The sequence below is a fragment of the Rousettus aegyptiacus genome, unplaced genomic scaffold (genome assembly GCF_014176215.1).
Source record: "Rousettus aegyptiacus isolate mRouAeg1 unplaced genomic scaffold, mRouAeg1.p scaffold_m13_p_12, whole genome shotgun sequence".
NCBI lineage: Eukaryota > Metazoa > Chordata > Mammalia > Chiroptera > Pteropodidae > Rousettus > Rousettus aegyptiacus.
Genome location: NW_023416287.1, coordinates 86153882 through 86174894, shown reverse-complemented (window position 1 = coordinate 86174894; position 21013 = coordinate 86153882). Strand labels below are relative to the sequence as shown.

At 45.3% G+C, this 21013-nt stretch overlaps 1 protein-coding gene across 1 annotated transcript; it reads right to left on the bottom strand.

Moving 5' to 3' along the window:
• Positions 1-206: 206 nt before the first annotated feature.
• Positions 207-20006, bottom strand: SERPINB5 (serpin family B member 5). Its single transcript, XM_016132714.2, has 7 exons — positions 19895-20006; positions 12635-12809; positions 10410-10547; positions 8032-8149; positions 5333-5475; positions 3644-3811; positions 207-1956 (listed from the first exon to the last, which is right to left on the bottom strand). The coding sequence occupies exons 2-7, from the start codon at positions 12800-12802 to the stop codon at positions 1564-1566; spliced, it is 1128 nt and encodes a 375-aa protein (XP_015988200.1). The 5' UTR covers positions 12803-12809; positions 19895-20006; the 3' UTR covers positions 207-1563.
• Positions 20007-21013: the final 1007 nt, after the last annotated feature.

Sequence of the window (21013 nt, the reverse complement as noted above, 5' to 3'; positions counted from 1 at the left end):
TACATGCAGAAAGTCCTGGGTTCACACCCCAGTGAAGCCACAGTCCATGGTCTATAGCCATGCAACCCTGAACAAATCCAATGTCTGATTTCAAAGCTAAGCAGGATCGGGCCTGGTTAGTACTTGGATGGGAGACCACCTAGGAAGGCCAGGTCCCATAGGCATAAAGAATAATAACAATAAAAAAAAATACAAGACGTGTAGTTGAATGATGTTTTATTGTCAATAGCAGGAAAGATATTGAGTATTCATCCTTCGGAGCAAGAAGAAAGTTGAACCTATTTACAAGGAAAGCCAGAGAGGGACGAGGAGGGGACTCCACAGAATCTTCAGTAAACGCTTTGTTGATAGTGAACTAATATGTGCATTTGCAACATAGATAACTTAGATCGACTTGACAGATTGCTATTAATGTAAGCTGCTGACTAGCTAGCTGCAGTAACTGAACCCGCAGACGTGGATAAAACACACATCAAGGTGGCCCCTCCGTAGCGCTAGGCATATATCCTGAAGGCGCGAGCTCCTTCCCCCTCCCCCTTGCCACATTAGACAGAGACAATTCCCTTCACACTCTTTTGTTTGGTGGGCAACCATGAGAGTCCCTGTGCGTTTTAAGTCCCTGGTCGTCAGTTGGGTCAGTTAGAAGCCCCTGCCAGCAGTCCCTCAGCAATCAGGTGACCAGGCGGCCACCATATCAAAAGGGGAAGTGAACTTTTAATGAGATCTGAGCTTCGCTCTGTAGGGGCTGCACTCCGGCTACTCCTCAGGTCTGCAATTCCTTATCCAACATCCCCAAATGTCACAAAGTTCTGAAAACAAAGCTTGTTCGTAAGCTGGTGGCACATGCATTTGTCAGCAGAACCTGACAGTTGCGGGCTACTTAGAGTCTTTAACCATTTTGTGTCAATATTGTACATTTGGTGGCAGAAATATTAAGGTATCAATTCATAGGCTGTTGTTTCAGACCGAATCAATCGAGTTCCATCATATGAAGTTTGTGCAGCATGTTATCTTTCTAAAAACCCCCCAATCAGATATTTCATCCCACGGGGTTCAGCATGAGGCGCTGCGGACCTAGAGTGGCATGAACGTGTGCCCAAGTTTGGTTGGAGCCAAGAAAGTTTTGTGGATCTCTCACACCACATTTCTTTAGTTTTTCAGAGATGTGAGAATGTCTGGAACATTCTGTGTCCCAGTGAAGGGAGGCATAGTTCTGGGAATAAAATCCTCCAGATCCTCCTCATAGGAACTTCTTTTGTGAAAAACTGTATTCCTTCCCATAACCCATGATAGTTTGACAAATAATGAATACATAATTCTCCTCTGAGATTCCTTTACATTCAAAGCATTGTCTTTTATGGGGGGGGGGAGGGGAAGGATAGGGAAGAGGGAATAAAAGAAAAGGTTGGAAAAGAAGAGTCTATTAGCATGAAGGTTACATACGACAAATACCAGGAGGTTCCTCATCCAGTAGTATCGATAATTAATTTATCATATTTAGAAAGGGATTCTCTGGGCGCAGAGTTTACAGAAATCGAGTGGGACTTAACTGGGCTCTGCCACTTAAGGAGAACAGAACTTGCCAAAGAAAATGATGTTTCGCGTTTTGTTGTGCCTGATGAGGTAAATAAATGGGTGGTCGGCAGTGAATTCATCCTTGTGCTGTAGGATGCGTGATCCTGGCACCTCTATGGACTCCCCACCATCTTCAGTTATTTCTAAGCACACTCTGTGAATGACATTTGAGAGGGCCACGCCCTTGGTCTCTGACATCCCAGAGAAATCAGATGCATCCTCATTAAAGACATCTTTCAGCCCTAGGTTTTCCAGACTAGCCTTGGGATCGATCACCTTTTCCACCTTGAATTTTGGAATGGAGAGTTTGACTTTGGCATTGGCCATGGTGCTGGGATTGGTCCACTGCAAGAGCGTCTCCGGGTTGAGTTGTTTCTCAACCTGAAAGACAAAAACAAAGGAGGAAATTATTATTATTATTATTATTTTTATTCCTAATTGTAAAAGACCCTGCTTGAAGAAAAACAGAAAGTGTCATGATTGAGCCTAGTCTTGCAGTTTTGGGGTGTGACTAGTTTCTCTTATAAAAGGTTCACCCCTTCTTCCCCGCCCCACAATGACGGTCCCCTTGCCCTGAAATTTATGAGGGCATTTCTTTTAAGCTGTAGAGTAGCTTTAGAGAAATGAATGCACAGATCATGATATTGCATAAGTAATAGTGAAATTAATATAAATTAGAAGTAGCATTTTCATACATAATATTTCTGGAAAGCTTATTTTGATTTCTTTACTACTACATCCAGATTATTCGTGTGCTAGGCATGGCACCAAACTTGATAACTCAAAGCTGAAGTAAACTTTTTTAAAAACGAGAATTTGAATTATGATTATTCTTAAGATATTTTGATGGCCAATGCATTCATTTCAGTTGTTTGTTTTTTAAAAATAAGAGATAAAAAGATAAATATGTGAGGTATGGATGTGTTGATAACCTAGACGGAAGGAATCCTTTAATAATTTATACATTTATCAAATCACCATGGTGCACACTTTAAATATCTTACAATTTTATCTGTAAGTGTATTTTAAGTAAGTAAAGTGCAAGACAAAAAAAAAAAAAACGAGACCAAGGCATGACGCAGCGTAAAAAAAGAGAACAGTGAATGAAAGATTGAAGACAGGACTTGCCACGCAGTGAGCAAAGTGCTGGGTAAAGCGTAATGACAACTAAAGTAGCAGGTAAGATGGTGACCAAGCGAGATCGTCCCGTGGAAAGTCAGGATGTCGCTGAGGCGTGACTGGAAATATAACAGGTAACTCCTGGGTGCCTGGAAGGTTCCCTCCTTCTCCAGGGCCAGGGGCCAAAGGCGGAGGTGCAGGAGGAGAGAAGCAGGGAGGCGGAGAGGGAGCCACTGAGGGAGAGCAGCCGCCGTGGCGGCCGGAGGAGGCCGAGGGAGCGCAGGGGAAGCTGAGGTCGTTCCCCAGAAGGTAAAACCCCTACTGGTTTTCATCTCGTGCCCCTAACAACCTGCGTAAAATGTGAAGCATAATAAAATCTCACACGTGTGTGCATGCAGTAAAGGAACTTTTCAAAATCTATAGAATGGACAACACGGAGTGAGCCCTCACGTAAACTGTGGACTTCAGGGAATAATCAGGTATCGGCGTTGGCTCATCGATTGTAACAAATGTGCCACGTTAATGCAAGATACAATAATAGGTTAACTCTGGCCTAGAGTTAAGAACACGGATTCCAACTTCCGGGCTCAAACTTGGATTCTACAAGCCACTGACTAGTCAGTTATGTGGTGACCGTGGACCAGTTACCCACCCGCCTGTGCCTTAAGCCCTGGGTGAACGAGCCCGGTAAGTTCCTAACTCCTGGCCTCTTGTGAGAATCAAAGAAGATAGTGCAAGTCCACATAGGGACTTTACACTTCCTGGCACCCCAAAAGTGCCAAACGAAAAACGTCGCCTGCTTTGAGCGCTAAAGAGCAAGGCCCAGAAAGGACCACGAAGCCCTCGGAGATGACCACCAAGGGCTGCGGCTCCTTCGCCCGGCCCCGTCCACACGTCCGTCTGCCGCCGCAGCCGGGACCGGCAGGTCGCACGCGCCCCTCCCCCTCACCTTCTCCAGGCCCGTGGACTCGTCCTCCACGTCTGTGGGCAGCAGGATGAGCATGCTGAGGTGCTTGTTTTGGAAGGGGAGCTCTATGATCTTGCAGCCGACGCTGTCGATGCGGCCCAGGCAGAACGTGGCCTCCAGGCTCATCATCTGGACAGGCTTGGTGTCCGTCTGCGAAAGCAAGCAGAAGGAGTCTGGACAGCCAGCCTCACAAGGCACGCAAGGGCACACACAGATGTCCATGTGTGCACGCATACGCGTTTCCCCATGAAAGACGACAGGTGTTTTTATAGATACACGCACACACATGTACGTACACACACACCTACACACACGTATATATACATCAATTTGTTCTTGTTATAGTTCAGTGAAATACCTCAAAGCTCCCTTCTCTCTCTCCCTCTCTTTTTTTTTTTTTTTTTGTAGTTTGTATCCTCTTGATAAACATTTGCATAGTTACATTACAGTTTGTGAACATAACAGATTACCTCCCGCCGAGCATGCACGCCCGGCCGGCTGTCTGCACCATCTCGACACCTTTCGATGTTCTTTGTATTTAGCAGGGGGGAGATTAAACTAATTAGGCCTTTATATTTGTAGGTTAATGACGCATGAATGTGTGTGTATCCACCTTTGTCAGGATAGGCACTGCACTACACTTTTAACAATATAACTTCATCTATTCAGTCGGGCCTTGAAAGGAGACACCTTGGACGTGAGGAAAGGTTTGGGAAAGCCACTCGGGTGTAAATCGTATTAAGAAGGTCTTTTCTTCCTGGGCTTTAGCATTAAGAAGGTGCTGTTATAATGTGTTTTTGGCACAAACGAAAGTGATCGATGCTAGGTACTCGAGGTGCTGGGAGGAATCTGAAAACTAGAATCAATGTGTGGTAAATCAGCGACCTTTAGCTATCGTGCTAATGCAAGCATGGGTTTGAGTCTGCATTCTTAGCACAAGTCAGATCTCATCAGATGAGACCAGGTTACATCATCACATAAACTCCTGGGGTGGCTTAGGTCTTCTAATAAAATGGGCCGATTTTCCAGTTTCAGTTCTTTGGCTTCCTTCACAGAAGGGGTATTTTACCTATTGACACGAATTCTTCTTGATGTGGAATGTGGCTTTATGGCTCACCTCAATGAGTATTCATGAAACCTCAGGTTCCTAATGCTTCCCCCTAATGATGCTCAGAGCAGCAGGTGAGTAAGCGCTACTTTCTCCTTCACCGCCAACAGGCACCTCACAGCATCTTATAAATTAAAATATCAACACCCTTGACTTCACTAGGAACAAATGAGAAACGGACTGCAGAGGAGTCGATTAGCCTGAAACAAGGTTCTCAAACGGCTCAGGCTTCAGGATGATCCAACAGCCTGATGCTGGCGTTTGATTTGTTTCTCTCCTTTGCCTTTCTCGCTAACAGCCCCAAATAAGTGTAGCCGTTTTCTAGTGGATGATTTGGCTTTACTCACTGGGCTCTAAGTTCTACACGCTGTCACTCAGCTCAGAGCCTGGGAACATCCTGGAGAAGAGCCAGAGTCTCTGGATTACGGTTCTTTTTTCTACCAGGAAAGGCACACGACTCCTTGCGCCGTAACTTCCCTCACTGGAATGAATTCCTACCGTCCCTCTGTTCTATAATTTTTTATGTCTCTGGTTGGGACCCTTTGACACGCTACCCCACATACCTTGTTGACTCGGAAAGGGCATTCTTTGGTTTCTGATTCGGGAAATTTCTTCATCCACTTTCCAACAAAGTAGGCGGCGTTAACCACAAGGATTTTGGTCTGGTCACTTACACTGTTGTCAGATAAAATGTTCTCAAAGTGGCCTGCAAACGATTTTAAGAAACCACAAATTGCACAAGAGTTATGCCTCCGACCCACATCTGCTGTTCACAGGCCTGTGTCCTCGCTGGGTATTTAACTTGTTCGAGCCATGCCAGGTGGGGCTCGATGGCTCAGACCACCCCGTTTCAGAAGGACTCCTTTGTCTCCTGGGTCCCCGCTACCAGACTTACCAAAGACACCTAGGGAGAAGAATGAAGGGGGAAAAAGAGAGGAAAAAAAGGAGAGGAGGAAAAAAGAAAAACAAGCCCCCACTTTTGAATATCCATTCTGTGCCAGACCACATGCTAGACATTCAAATACACAAGATCATGTGCTTCTCCCCATTTTACAGGGGAAGAAGCGGAGACTGGGTGTGAAGGCTGGGTTCAGGATTGAAAGCCTGAGCTCTGGAATGAAAAGGCATCCTCACGGCACACCTGGCCCTGCGCTCGGCACGTCCACACGCATCGGCTCACTTCTCTCTCAGTGACATAAGGCAAAGACCATCGACCCCATTCTATCGCTGAGGAAGCCGCGGCTCAGAGAGGCCAAGAAGCTTTCTCGCTCGTGCAGCCGGAAAGCAGGTCTGACACCAGAACAGCGCCCTCTTCACCCCGAAGCTCTCCACCTTTTCCCCAAGTTGCAGGGCCGCAGGCAGCCTGTTTGCATCAGGCCCACCTGTAACCGCCTCCATGGGCTCGATCACGACTGTGGCAACTAGAGACCTCCAATCCCCGACAGCCAAACCAGTTCGATGGCGATGATCCCGTAATTAAATTAAGTCCGCACACTGGAATAGCCTTGACGTTTTTTTTTGCAAAAGGTTTTCATTTACCTAATCATTTGCATCTTCATACACTGCTCAGGGACCGCTTCTCGGGTCTTTGACCTGGGGGTGGAGGGCCCTGCAGTGGTTTAACGCCCTGCTGCCCTTGAAATGAATGCATTTAATAAAGGGCCCTGCATTTTCGTTTTGCATCGCGACCTGCAAATCGTGTCACTGCTCCTGCCAGTGCTCTAGGACACGTCGAATATGTAACAGTGTTATCGAAGACACTCAGAGACCGGAGAGGTGGGGGCGCAGGTAAGTGGCAGAGTTTCGGCTTAAAGCTCAGGCTCCTGATTCCAAAATCAGGGGTCTTTTCACGGAACCGCCTTCTCCAGCAAAAACCTTACTTTTATGAAGGTTTTAAAACAAAGGCCCTTGGAGAGAAAATACGATGATTTAAAAATTCTAAAAGCGAAACAGTTGCACAGCGATGTGAAAAGGAGCTGTTATTTGCTCGTAATTTTTAAAATTGTGTTGAACATGGGGTCTTACTTCCACTGGCTTTTTTTCTTTACATACCAAGGCAAAGAACCTTCCTTTCAATAACAAATATATATGTGCGTTGTCACTAATGTGTGCACACCTGTCTATGGCTGCCAAATATTACCTTGGCCATCGTACATTATCGATTAGGATATATTATCTAAGCTGATCCTCACAACCACCATATGAACATTAAATTAGATGACATTCACTTCATTTTACAGTTCTACAAATAGAAACCGACTTATTCCGTTAACATGTGGCAGCATTCTGCATTCGAATCTGAGTCCTCGAATGACTCCAAGGCCACGCGCTTTCCATGGTGTCACTCTGCAGTTACAGCGTGGACTCTGTCATCCCGAGTTACCATCGCGAGAGAGCCATTCACACAGGAAGTGCGTCTCCCTTGTCCCAGAACTATATCCCTCCTCTCTAGACTGCGGTGACTGCAACGGTGCCTCAAAAATCCATCACTGCAGTTCACACTCTTTCTCGGTTAGGTGCTAAGTCCCAAGGGGTCCCTCCCTGTATAAATATGTCCCTGAGAAGGGAGGACATGGACGCTGACTTGCACTCAAGCTCATCTTAGCTCCAATTCATTTCTAGCAAGGGGGAAGACTCACAGAGAATTTTAATGGAGGGACAGGCCAAGTGCCTCCTGAGGGAAGCGCCGAGAAAGAGGCTCAGGTAGATGCTGCAGACAAGATGAGCACAGGGCTGACTGGGGACGGGAAGTTGTAGGACTGAGGACAAGTTTCCACCCACTACGGTTTGTTTCGTTTTGGTTTTTTTCTACCTGTGTGTTTGATTGCCTAAGACTCTCTGTCCTCTTTACCTTAATACTTGTAGAATTTTTTTTTCAGCTAAAAGTTGCCTCAGGGATCATCAAGTTAGAGTCCAAGCCCTTCTCTTCCAGACTGAAAAACTGGACTCGTGACTTGCCCAAATCCATACTTTCTTAGAGGCACGGCTGAGGCTCCGGGAAGGTGTGGGGCAGCTCATGGGAGAGCAAGGCAAATAGACTGAAATTGAAGCCCCGGGAATTTCTGCCAAGTGTTGAGATGATGGAGGAAAGGCCCAGAAACCCAAGTTGTGGAAATGGCTTGATGCGTAAGACTTTAGCTTTCACAGTGAAAACATCCCAGGAATCTTCCAGGTGTTCAATTTCAGCCTTCGCAGAAAGATTCATGAGAAGGCAAGGTCTGTCTACTTAGCAGTTTACAGCAGAATAAGTAAAGATACTTGCCGTCCGTGAGATCCTTAACCGAGCTGTTGATCTGACCCTTCGTTTCTTCCAGCTTATCTTTGAAGTCAACGGTTTCCATCTCCTTTGCATAGGGTCTCTTCGTAGAGCCGATGAACTCCTGAAAAACATCGAGTTCATAAAATCACAAAGTGCTCACAGTCCGTAGTCAGGCCATCGCTCTGTACACAGTGCCAACAAAGGACTTTTAAATGTCTGTTACTATGAATACGCTTTCAAAATCTGCACCATTCTGTAAGCTGAAACTTCATGTAAATATCAGTGAATTTTCTTTGTAGTGAATGTTTTATTTCCTCAATTCTAAGACAATATTAATTATTAAATGCATCCATCAATTTAGCCTCAGCTTTGGGAAAAAAAACATAACTGTACATAAATGTACACAGCAATTATAATGTGGATCCCAATTTCCAAAACATAAAAATGTAATTATATACAGTTAGTGTCTTAGAATAGAAGAAATAATACAGAAGAGAGAGCTGTGTAAGCAGAAGACTCTTATTTTCACCGAAATAAATAAATAAATATTCTATAGACTCTTGCTACTCAAGGTGTTGTCCAAAGACTGAGAGCCTCCACGTCACCCAGGACCTTGCTGGAAATGTAACATCCCAGCACCAAACCCCAGACCGACTGACTCAGAATGTGTATTTCTGCTAGATTCCAGGGGGACTCATCTGCACGTAAAGTTTGAAACGCAGCGCTGTAGAGAACACAGCAGTGATTCTAATGCTTGTTAAAAATGCAAAACCCTAAGTCCCATCTCTATTGATATTGATTCAAGTGGTCTGCGGCCAGGAGTTTTTTGTACTTCTAATAAACAGTCAGGTTATTCTGCTAGTTGAAATAATCCTAAATGTTGAATAGAAGTTCAACCAAACTAAACACAGCTGATTCAATGTCCAAACACAGGCTCCTTGAATTTCTTCAGAGAAGTTCTACGGCCTTAGCCAGTTCGATTCTGTTCACTGCAACCCAACCTTGGGACTGAGTGTGGCCGATGACTGCGAGAGCCAGGGCTATCTATGAGCATCAGAGCCTCAGCACGATGAGAGGCTCTACTGTCCTCACCTCCAGCAACAAAACGTGCCAAGCATCTCCTTAAGGGCCACCTAGAGAGCTTTTTAATTTTTTTCATGCTCAGGCCCCAACTCACATGTTAACTTTTTGTAATTCCCAGGTAATTGTTGGAAGAAAAGTGGCTGGGTATATGTGACTTCGAGCAACATGAATAAATTCACAACACCTAGCGACCCCTGTCCTCAAAAGATCTCAACCAGGAAAACAATCAGCTACTGCAGAAAGTAATAAAACGATGGTAAATATATATAATTAATTGGTAGTTTACTTGTTAGATTTGGAAAGTTTGAAATTCTGACCATCCCACATAAATTGAATCAACATAGAGAATGAACCTCTATGTAGTCTAGGATGTTGGCTATATATTTCAAATACAGATTTTTAAAAAATACTATGATATATTCCGGGATCAAATTTAAGGGTACTACAGTGTTCTTTATATGATTCTTTCAAAAAATGGCTGAAATTAAACACCAGAGCTACCTTGTAGAGACATCCATGTGACCAGCCTCGTAAAACAAACAAAACCAATCCGGGACTCATAAAAACTGTTCATTCATTCTGTTATTATTTTTCTTATTGATTTTGAGAAACATCAGGAGACCACTGTGTGCATAAACAATGAGGTGGAGAATTTAAGAAGTACGCCCTGCTGTTTGCGGAGAGCGAGGTCTAAACCATGAGCTGTCTTGCGTTATAAAAGAAACATTTATTAGAGGTTCCATTTTCCACTTCTCTGTGTGAAGAAGCTAAGAGGAAGGGTAGGATTTGCGCATGTTCAAAAGGGAAAAGAGAACTCTGCAAGCTTCTCTATCTATTTTATTATTATTATTATTATTATTATTATTATTATTATTTCATGCCTACAGCACCTGGTCTTCCTAAGTGGTCTCCCATCTAAGTACTAACCAGGCCCGACGCTGCTCAGCTATCAGACTTGTTCAGGGTGGCATGGCATAGACCATGGGGTGTGGCTCCACCGGGGTGTGAACCCAGGACCTTCTGTGTGTAAAGCAGACGTGCTAACTGCTGCACTATGGAACCATGTCCGAACTTCTCTATATTTTGAGCTAGAAGATGTGACTGCAACTGTTTCCCTGTATATTCAGCTCCTCCATTAGGACTAATTTATTTTAAGTAGCCTCAAACCATAAATAAGCATCCTCGAAATAAGTTTCTCTGAAAAAAAGAAAGTTGTGAGTCTAACCATGTGATGAGGCCACTCCTGGGGGGGGGGAGGGTGGGGAGTTAAATCTTGCTAATGGCTTTAAACCACTTACTGTGGTAGGATTCAGAGATTTGTCTACGTAGAGCCGTTTGATTAGCTTCAGTGAGTAGAAGGAACTGAGTTTGTTTATATCCGACGTCACTGTTTGAAATCCAAAGGGCACATCTTTGACATTTTCGAAGTGAAGGACCTGTGAAGAGAAAAAATCCATGACCCACGAAGCCTCGCCTCGTCCCACTACAGCAGACACACATGGTAACTGCCGAGCTCCACCGGAGGTACAGTGTCTCCCTGCCCCGCGTCCCATAAAGCACGACTGGCGTTCCGGACTGGGTAACTCTTCGCTGCAGGGGTCCACCCTGGGTATTGTAAGATGCTGAGCAGTATCCCTGACCTACTAGGTGTCGGTCACACTCCTTCCCCTATTCGTGACAAACAAAAATACCTCCAGACATTGCCAAATGTCCCCGAGGAGGGGATGGGGTCAAAATTGCCCCCATTAAGAAACACCATCATAAAGATATTCTTCTCTGGATTTAACTATAGGGAAAATTTGCCCTTTCTTCAAAATGAGGCCTCTGTTGCTGACAGAGAAGGCTTTCAAAACTTGCAAAAGAGGGAAGCTGGGTCATAATTTCTATCCAGTCAGAGACAAGAAGAGAGAGGCAATCATCAGGCAGGTCTCAGATTCGAGGGGACAGGTGTCTCTTGCTAGAATCTAGCTAGTCCCTTAAGTTGCTCTAAAGAGTGCCAAATGGGCTGATGAGTTATTTACAGTGGGTAGGCAGCCCTGGGGGCGCTAATATTCTAAGCCACTGAAAACTCAGATGCCATCTTCCAGGGGGCTAGGTCCTTTCGTCTTGTTCCTAACTTATCTTTTGTTCCAAGTGATACCCTTCCCAGCATCTCCTCTGCTTCATGGTGCCACGAAACATCATGTCAGCGTGAGGTGATTCTCTCCTCTCTCCTAACTCATAATAACCGTGCCCAGATGCTACACCTCAGGAAACATCGCTAAATGGGCACATTGCACCAATGAGTCATGCGGCCTCAGTATGGCAAGGCCACATTGGCTGGCGAAGGCGGTGCCTAACTCTGTGCCTAGTGATGGGTTAAAGAACCCAGGTAACTACTGCTGGGGAAAAAATGCAAGTACTGAAGAGACCGTAATTATTATTGGTGAGGAACAGACCCACCACCCGGAAGTGCTCTTCTCTGTCCCTCCTCTACCGGGAGATGAGAAATATGGAATGGGAGACGGGGTAGGGGTGAGGGGTGAGGGAGCGAGTGAGCAGGACACATGAGAAGATATAGCTCCTCTACCCACAACCACAGGTTCTTTTCCAAGTCCGTTCAAGTTCAAGGTTGAACGCTTCACATACTGTGACCCAAATAACATTTCTTTGGTCGTATTTTCTGAGGATTTATGGGTATAAGATGTACCCGTTCTAAATGCTATGAGCTCATAGAAAGAAAGACTCTGTTGAACCTAGAATGATCCACGTAAGAATAATAACGGAATGGAATTAGAAGGGCATTGACAGACTATCTGAAAGTAAATGGAGGGGGTGGGGTGGGGAAAATGGGTGAAGGGTGTGAAAAGGTACAAACTTCCAGTTACAAAATAAATAAGTCGTGGGGATGTAATATAGCTAATAATACTGTACTGTGTGTTTGAAAGTTAAGAGAGTAGATCTTAAAAGTTCTCATCACAGGAAAAAAATTCTGTAACTATATACGGGTCCGGCCGTTAACTAGACTTATTGTGGTGACCATTTTGCAATATATAAAAATATCAAATCATTATGTCACACGCCTGAAACTAATACAATGCTGTATGGCAATTATACCTCAATTTAAAAAAATACCAAAGCATGAGGCTGTAAATACACTTCGTGTTTAAGACAGGGATGTAGACTTATACTCTTTCTGTCTGAATATTTGCAATGGAACATTCAATAAACACCATCGTGATTGGTCCTTACAATACAACATGTAGAAAGATGCTGGGTACCGAGCCAAAGGTTACTCATTAGTGTAAAACTTGTGGTTACCGAGCAGATCCCTGGGCTCCCCATCACAACATGGCGCCTACTCTCAACGTGGGTTGCAGGACAGATAAATGAGCTGTGACGATTGATTAAGAGAATGCTAGAGGTGGCACAACTCAGTCCTGAGCAACACTGGCCGCAGAGCCCCGTTCGCTCCTGCCTAGGCACCGCCTATTAGTCTAATGACTCTATCCCCCCTCAAAGCAGAAACGAGGCGTGGGCTTACCTGTCCAATCTGGTTTGCTGTGTCGCCTTTAGTGCCCACTTGAGCAAGCGACAGGGAGGTAGAGAGACAGATCGGAGAGAAGAGGACATTGCCCGCTGGCTCCTCATCACACAGTTGTTTGAACAGGTCGACTGCAAAAGCTGAGTTTGCCAGTTGCAGGGCATCCATTGTGGGTCTGGAACAAAGGACAGGGGGAGGTGACTTCTAAAGCATCTTTCAAGTGTTATTCAACTGCATTCTGCCAACCCGTTGGGAATTCTACCTAAACAAAATAATGGTCTTAGTTAGGTGAAAGGAAGGAATTTTCAGTAAACACAATTTTCAGAGCCAGTGGTAAAGAAACTTCTGAGCAAATGCCTTGACGTCTGAATGATCCAGCATACGAGGCCCTCTGTGAGGACAGCTCTGCCAGGAATCTCCAGATTCAGCCCTCCTCGGCCACAATGGCCATCGTCAGGAGCCCGGTGATCAGATCACGCCTCTTCCTCAGCAAGTGGTCAGAACAGTTGACTGCACTGGTCAGAATCAGTTGGTTTAACCTATGCTTATTGTTTCCATTAGGATTTAGGATAAGCCGTATAAAATTGAAATTGTGTAGATCGAAAACAGTCAAATCACAGCAGTTTTGAGCGATTCAGTTTAATATTTAGTAAGCGTCGTGGTTTGAATTTGTGTTCCCTAAAAGGATATGTTGAAGTCCCTTCCCCATGTGCCTGTGAATGTGACCTTATCTGAAAATAAGGTCTTTGCAGATGTAGTCAAGTTGAGGTCGTTACAGTGGCCTTAATCCAATATGCCCGGTGTCCTTACCAGGAAGAACAGGAGAAAAGACACAGGGACAAACACACACAGAGGGAAGACGATGCGAAGACACACAGGGAGGAGGCCATGTGACAACAGAGGCGGAGGTTCGAGTGATGCTGCTACAGGCCAAGGAGGGCCAAGGACCACTGGCAGAGCCGGAAGCTCGGAGAAAAGCATGGAACAGAGCTTGCAGAGAGATCACGGCCCTGCCGACACCTTGATTTCAGACTTCTGGCCTCCAGAACCGTTGGGGAATAAATTTCTATCGTTTTAAGTTACCTAATTTGTGGTCCTTTATTATAGCACCCCTAGGAGACCAATGCAGTAAGCCGTGCCTTAGTGGGGTACCTGGCGCACAGCAATATTAAAGAAACAGAAGTCGTTATTGCTTTCGATGTTAGGATATTACTTACTGTATGGAAGACATGACAAGGTGTTAAAAGGATCGACTAAGACCCTCCTTCTCCGAGTCTGCAATCTCTTTGGACAGGTAGGTAGAAAACAAGTAGAAGGCAGGGCTGCCCGTGCCCTAGGAGCCAAATAACGGGTCACGTGGATTGAAAGGAAAGAGAGGGAGCCGGGTAACGCAGAGAGCGCAGCAAGCGTGGCAGGCGGGCCTCTGGGCTCGGCCGAGAACCTCTGCCTCTAACGCAGAGGCTCTCTGAGAAGTGTCTTTGATGCCCGGCAGTCCCTAAGACCCTTTCGAGGGACCCATGAGATCAAAACTATTGTCTAACAATAATTAGACATTATTCGCCTTTTCACTCTCGACCTCTCAAATACACGAAAGAGTTTTCCAGAGGCCGTATGACACGTCTTGCATTAAGCCAAATATTAAAGAGATTTGCAGAAATGAAAAACCTTGTTACTCTTCTCCCTACATTTTCTTACGTTAAAAAAAGTTATTTTTTTTTATAAAAATGTTAAAATGTAATGGTAACGTTACTATTTTGATGAATTAGTTAATAAATATTTCAAATTTTTTCCAATTTTAATTTCTAATTTGATAAATACTGATCGATATAATCAACAAGAAAGGAAGAGAGAGAGAGAGCGAGGAAGGAAGGAAGGAAGGAAGGAAGGAAGGAAGGAAGGAAGGAAGGAAGGAAGGAAGGAAGGAAGGAAAGAAGGAAGGGAGAGAGAGAAAGGAAACTAGTCCTTTGTGATCCTCAGTAATTTGGGGAGTGTAAAGGGTCCAGAGATTAAAAAGCTTCAGAACTGCTGTCCTAATGAAAGGTCCACCTGTCTATCTAGTCCAGTAGTTATTGATGAAGTCGGAAGGCGTCTGCATAAATCACGCAGTCAGGGCTTAGCCTTTTCTAGAAGCCGATCGGAGCTGCACGGACTCTCCAGGCTCTGCCCAACACCAGGACGGCATGTTTCTAAGGAACACAGGTAGATATCACCACCCCTCGGTGACCAGTGCACAGTTGAAGGCTTCAAGCTTTCCCAAAACACAGTCAGACACTTTTCAGTCATGCACACAGATGTGGAAAGCAAACATGACATTGACGTTCGCCTGGTAAGACACGCTTCCTGGTGCCAAAGCATCACCGCTCAAGACAGAGGGCTGCCGGCAACCAGGAGCCAAGAATCTGTTAGAGTCAAATGCATGAATAGGATCTTCATTTTGCACCTTCTACTTGAACAGAAATTCGATACACAAAGACATGAGAATAAGATCAAGGAATGGGCCCCGGTCTTTGAATATTTTTTTCAGAATTCTCCCTTTTAAGGGACATGTGGCTTGTGTGTGGGATGAACTCATAAGGTTATACTACATCTTAGAATCTGTAAAAAGAAATTCATTAGCAAAATACAAGAACGTTCAGTTGACCCATTCCTGCTCATTGGTCATTTCCAGTGATTCCCTCCTTCACTCTGTGTCCGTGATAAGCACGGCTAAGTGACCTCAAGTCAAGAAATCAGGAAGGGCATCTCATGTTTCTCTAAAGCCAACAACTTTATTCTCTCCCTTGGTGGCCTCAAGATGACAACAGCACATTCTCAGTCAAAGGGACCAGCATTGGGTATGCAGAGGGCAATGAAGTGGAAACAGAAGCATCCGGTGTCTTCGCCAGTATGTCCCCCATGAGGAAATTAGAAGAAACTTGACGAAGGCTTTGGGGAACCCATGTAACAGACTTTCAAGACAAGACGTCTGGCTTCCCTCAGCAGCAAACTTGACCTTGATCATACTGGGTTTGTCTACAACTAAAATTCAGCATGAGCTGTTTCTCCACCAAATAGAAAGGCCTTAACCCAGGTGTCTGCGAACTTCTCAAAGCTTCAACATGAGGCCTAATCACATTAACAATACGAAAACATACCAACTGTGTTTTAACAAACACCAGTAGTTTTTCCCAGAATGGATTTACTGCCCTCCGAGAAGAGAAGCTTGAATAATGTTGCATGATCGATAACAAATTTTACATTTAAAATGTGACTTCTGTTGTGTTTAAGACCTTGGAGTAGTCCGCTGAGGGAATTTGACTGCTGACATCTGGAAGTGGATCGAAAGTTAAAGAAGTGTTTGTGTGTCCATGTTTTTCCACCGAAGCATTATTCGTTTATTTATTATAACATTTCGAGATTCGTTTAGTCCAAATGGTTTTATCTGAGGACAAGCTCATGGTGGCTTTTAGTACAGTTAATAACGTGATATAATTAACATCGTGTTGCATTTCAAGGCTTCGACTCAGGCCCCTGTTGGAGAACGTAAATCTGCACACTCCTGACATGAAGCTTTCCCAGAGCGGCAGACTGTCCCTTTCGAAGAGTCCCTTCCTTTGCACAAGTGTCCTCAGTGCATGAGCCCAAACAGGTCTGCCTTCCCATCCACGTGCTAACTAGTTCCTTTCTCAGAAAATTCTCCTTCAGGTTGGGGAAGGTCATGAAGCCCTTCATAGCTGAGGTTCCAGCAATGACCATGACAAAGGTATCAGAAAAAGTCTGGACATGGAAATTGCCGAAGGGGTAAACAATGGCCAACTAAATAATCAATCAGATTTTGCATGGTAAATCTGAACACATGCTTGGTGATTAGTCACAAGTTCCCTAAAAACGCTGTAAAGAACATCTGGTCTGAAGGAGTTCAAGGGATGACTTTGGCCACAGCCAACTGCCACCTCACTTTGCCGCAAGACAATCAAAGCATTTAAACATATCTCAGCAATGTGAGCAATAAACGCACAGGAAAATGCGTCAGGTTCCTACAGGGACCGTTTTGCATAGCAAATGCCATAAAAATCATGGATACAAGAGCAGAGAGATGAGCAATTCCTACATAGTAAATTTACATGTTGAAATGACTTGTGTTCAGAATACTAAAATCACTGCAGATGTTTTTCATTTTATTATCACTTTCTTACAGAGATAACAACTTTAACCTTCATGAAAACCTAACGAGAACGAAAAAAAGAGATTTTTTTTGTTTACAGCTTCAACATAGAAAACACTACATCTTTTTTTCACTTAAAAGCTTAAAAGTCATTTTCTTTATAACCAAAGAAGAATGAGATGGAAGTTTCAGCAGTAATACAAATCCAACAAACAGAGAATAAAAAGTTGTAAGAATTTATTGCAAAGTTGTCCGGGTTTTTGTTTGTCGTTGTTGCTGTTTGTTTGTTTGTTTTCAATATGTCTTAAAATCATAAACCTTTAAAATCGGGAAAGATCGTGGAACAGATCTAGTCTGGATCCACTGCTTCATTTTACAGATGAAGAATGTGAGGCCAACGGAGATAAAGCGCCTCCCCAGACCACCCACGCAGGGAGTGAAAGTGGCAGAACCGGACCTGGCGCTCGCTCGCTTCTCCCAGGGCCCAGCCCAGTGCGTCCGACCACGCCTTCCCGGCGCCCTTCTGGATAGCTGTGCCTTTGCCGGCATTTGTTCCCTCACAGGTCATTAGAGTGCCCAAACTCCCACGTGTCCTGAATTGCCCCTTTAGAGATATCGAGATACCTTGCATGATTTGTTTAATCCTCACGAACTTTTTTTTAACCTGATGTTCCTACTCGAAGAATCTCTTTCTGCCATTTACATTGCAAGCTATTAATATTACACGGCTTTCATTCAGTAAGCAATCACCACGCACCTAACGTGTGTCAGGCACTGAGCTCGGCATCAAGAAATCAAAGGTGGACACAACACGAGTCGTGCCTCCTGCGAGCTGTCAGCCTGGTGACATGGTGTGTGTGTGATGAGGGTTGTGACAGAGGACAGGAGTCGCCATGAGGGCCCTAAGGAGAGACGGCTCACTTACAGTAGAAATCTCCGTGAGGTCTCCTCGAAGACAGTGACATCTAAGTAAGCCCCGCTAAACGTGAGTCCTAATGAGAAGTAGGAGTTACCTGGGCAAAACTGTGTGCCAGAGAGAAGTGACACGAGTCTGGGACTGCGAGCAGTCCCCAATGAGTGCAGACGCCGGAGGCTGTGAGCAGGGCCAGGCTGCTCGCTTCTCCACGCTTGCAGCTAGCCGGCCGCTGGCCTCTGCACACAGATTTCCAAAGTTTTAACACATCCAAACCAATGGTCGTCAAACATTTTGTCCGTGGACTGTCTGGGTGAGATAAACGCCCTGTGGATAAGCTGCCATGTGTCACTTTGCCCGGGACAGTCCTGGTTAATGTCTGTTGTCCTGACATTAGCAATGGGGCCCCTTTCACTCTTAAACACGTTGTGTTTTGAACAATATATATTCACTCTACCTACAGACTATCTGCCACAATCTTCTATACACGTGTGCGCACACATGCACACACACTATGTACATAGTTTTTCCATCCCTTAAAATTGTTTTCGCTGTGTCAGATTATTGTGAATATCATTCAGCCTAACCTGCCTCATGTTACAGATGAAGAAAAATGTGCTGCGAAAAATCCCTTAAGTATTTGGTGTAGCCAGTGCTTAAGGCAATGAATTGAGAAACCTTGCCTATTACAATAACTAGAATGGAATAACTATAATGAAATGCTTAAAAACGTCATGAGAAAAAACAGAGCCAAATCGAGAAAATCGAAGATCTTACAGCTTCCACAGTGTGAAAGAATAGCGTGAGGATTAAATAAAGTGATAAAATGACTAAACATGTATGGAAAGCATGTCGTTAGCAGGAAAGGACAGCACGGCCACCAGTAACGAGGTCAACTGCCCAATTTCCAAAGGCGGGAGAGCCTCTGCTGCCCTCAAATATTCTGAGGCGTCGTATCTGCTCCAGTGTGTTAAGAAACTCGATCTTGACCACTGGGCAGTCCCACTGCTGCCTAACAGTAAACCAGAGCCGGCCCGGCCACACCAGAAGGACCAAAATTGCTGAGGCTGCAGACTCTCCGAAAACCCACAACACAGAGGAATTGAAGTGGCAGGATCCATGGCATGAGGAAGCAAAGATTTAAACCTGCTGAGTCATTCCCTATGAAGAATGCTTTCTTCAGAAAGGCTTCCACCTCTTCACCCCCATCAAGGAACCCAGCAAACACTTGCACCTACGGATGGGGACCGAGGTTTGAGACCCACCCGATTCTATTCAGAACATTTCGAGTGACATAGGAGGTCACAGACCACCCACGATGTCGCAGAAATGCCCGCCAGCTGTGAGCTCGAAGGCTCGAATTCTACTTATCATGCCACTTATAAGCTGTGTGACTTTGGATAGCATGTCACCTCCATGCCACTGCTCCTCGCCTACGAAACAAAGGGCTGAGCTGAAAGACATCTAACACCCCTCAGTTCTGAATCGGAGCCTAATCTGAAAGACAGTCCAGGGAACAGCCTATCACGCTAACTTGATCTTTACTGTGATACGCTTCAACGAAGCCATAAAAAACGGTAGCACCTATAAGAAAGAGACTAAACTATGAGCCAATCTGTTCGAAAAATTGTCTGAAAACGCGTATTTGAAAACTGTCACTTGTTTCAAGTATCCTGAAACCCAGAAACAGGGAGAAAAGATACTTTCTGCCTAGAAGAATGTGGTCGCAAGTAACTGAATGCTGACTGGATGCTTAAAAATGCCGCACGCACAAAAAAGGAGCAATTCTGAAGTCTGACTCAACCCGGGACGGTGAGCCAGACACTCAAATGCGTTTCCACTTTCTTCAGGTTGTGAGTACCACACCTTTTCCGAAACGAGCGTCGCAGAATTCATTCTTAACTCCAAGATCGGGCTGAAAACACACTCAGAACTGCTTTCTCCTTTTGAATCACGATCGCGTCCCGCCACCCCGCAAACCTTCTAGCCTTGTGATCACTGCCTACTCTTACCTTGTATGGCTAAGGGATTTCGCTCCCTACATGGAATCCTGGGCCGCAGTGCTGAAGCCACAGCCTATCCTGAAAACAAGCCATCACGTCACCTTTGCTCGCCGTCTCGAATCAGCTCCCATGCCTCTTTTGTTCTAAGTATTGCCCCCATAGAGGAAAATCGCCAGCCCGGCTGCTCCCTCTTTGCTTACCTGAGTTACGGTTAGTTATCCTGGGAAACACACACCGGCGAGTGTGGCACAGAAGGACCTCGTAGAGGTAGCTGTGTGGGGCAGGGCAGCCGGCTCGCTCACCTGCCCCCCGGGGGCCGCGCCCCCTGGGACCGCTCCCAATCCAAAGTCCCTGTCCCTCCCACTTTGACACTGTCAGCCCTGACTCATGTCTCTTGGCAGCTTGTCCGTAATTGAAAAAGATTTTTCAGGCTGAAGAAGTTGCTGTTGTCTGCACAGCTTCTAATGACCTTGGACGTGCTCAGGCAGGAGGGGGCTGTGTAAGTCCTGCCTTGGGCTAAATACATACCCAAGGGCGACCCCGGTAGCCCAGGTGGGACTGGAGGAACCACATGAATGAAGTACTACATAAAATAGAAAGAATACGCGATGGCCATGATAATCCATACCTCTCGGATACCGTGGTGCCAACAAAACAAACAAACAAACAAACACCCTTTTCATGTAAATTACGGTAGCTCATTCTGCTGGGTGCCAAGGAGGTAGCTACCTATTAAACAGAAGAATGAAGAGGATATACCAAATAAATTATACTTGGCAAAACGCAGCATACCAAAGTGATAGGAGACATTTTTCGATGGCTTTGCCAGTAAAATATGGTGATTAGGCTCACAGGGCTCTGCCCTGGAATCTCTCTGCGGAGCCTGCGGAGCCTGCGCTCTGCATATGCCGGTTTCCTGCCTCCTGCGGCTCCGGTTCTCAGGAAGGGAGCTGAACCGGAGCCCGTCGCTTCTCTGCTGTGCTCACCGAAGATTCCCGATGGCTCATGCACCACCTTGTTTCATAACGATCTGCTCATTGTACAGTCTCCTCCACCCGATGTGAGACTCTCGAAGGCAAGGACCAAGCCTCGTTCGCTTTCACGAACACCTGGCGTGGACTTGACAGACAGTACACAGTCAAGGAGTGCTTGTTGACTGAATGAATGACGGCCACTCGCTTTGCTCTACTAAGATTGACTAACGACAGCTCTCCTTCTCCCTAGGCCCTGGGCATTTTCATGGTTAACCAGGATCGAAGTCATAAACTAAATGAGCCGAACTCTGGAAGTAGAATTTCAGGCATCAATGGAGCGAGTGG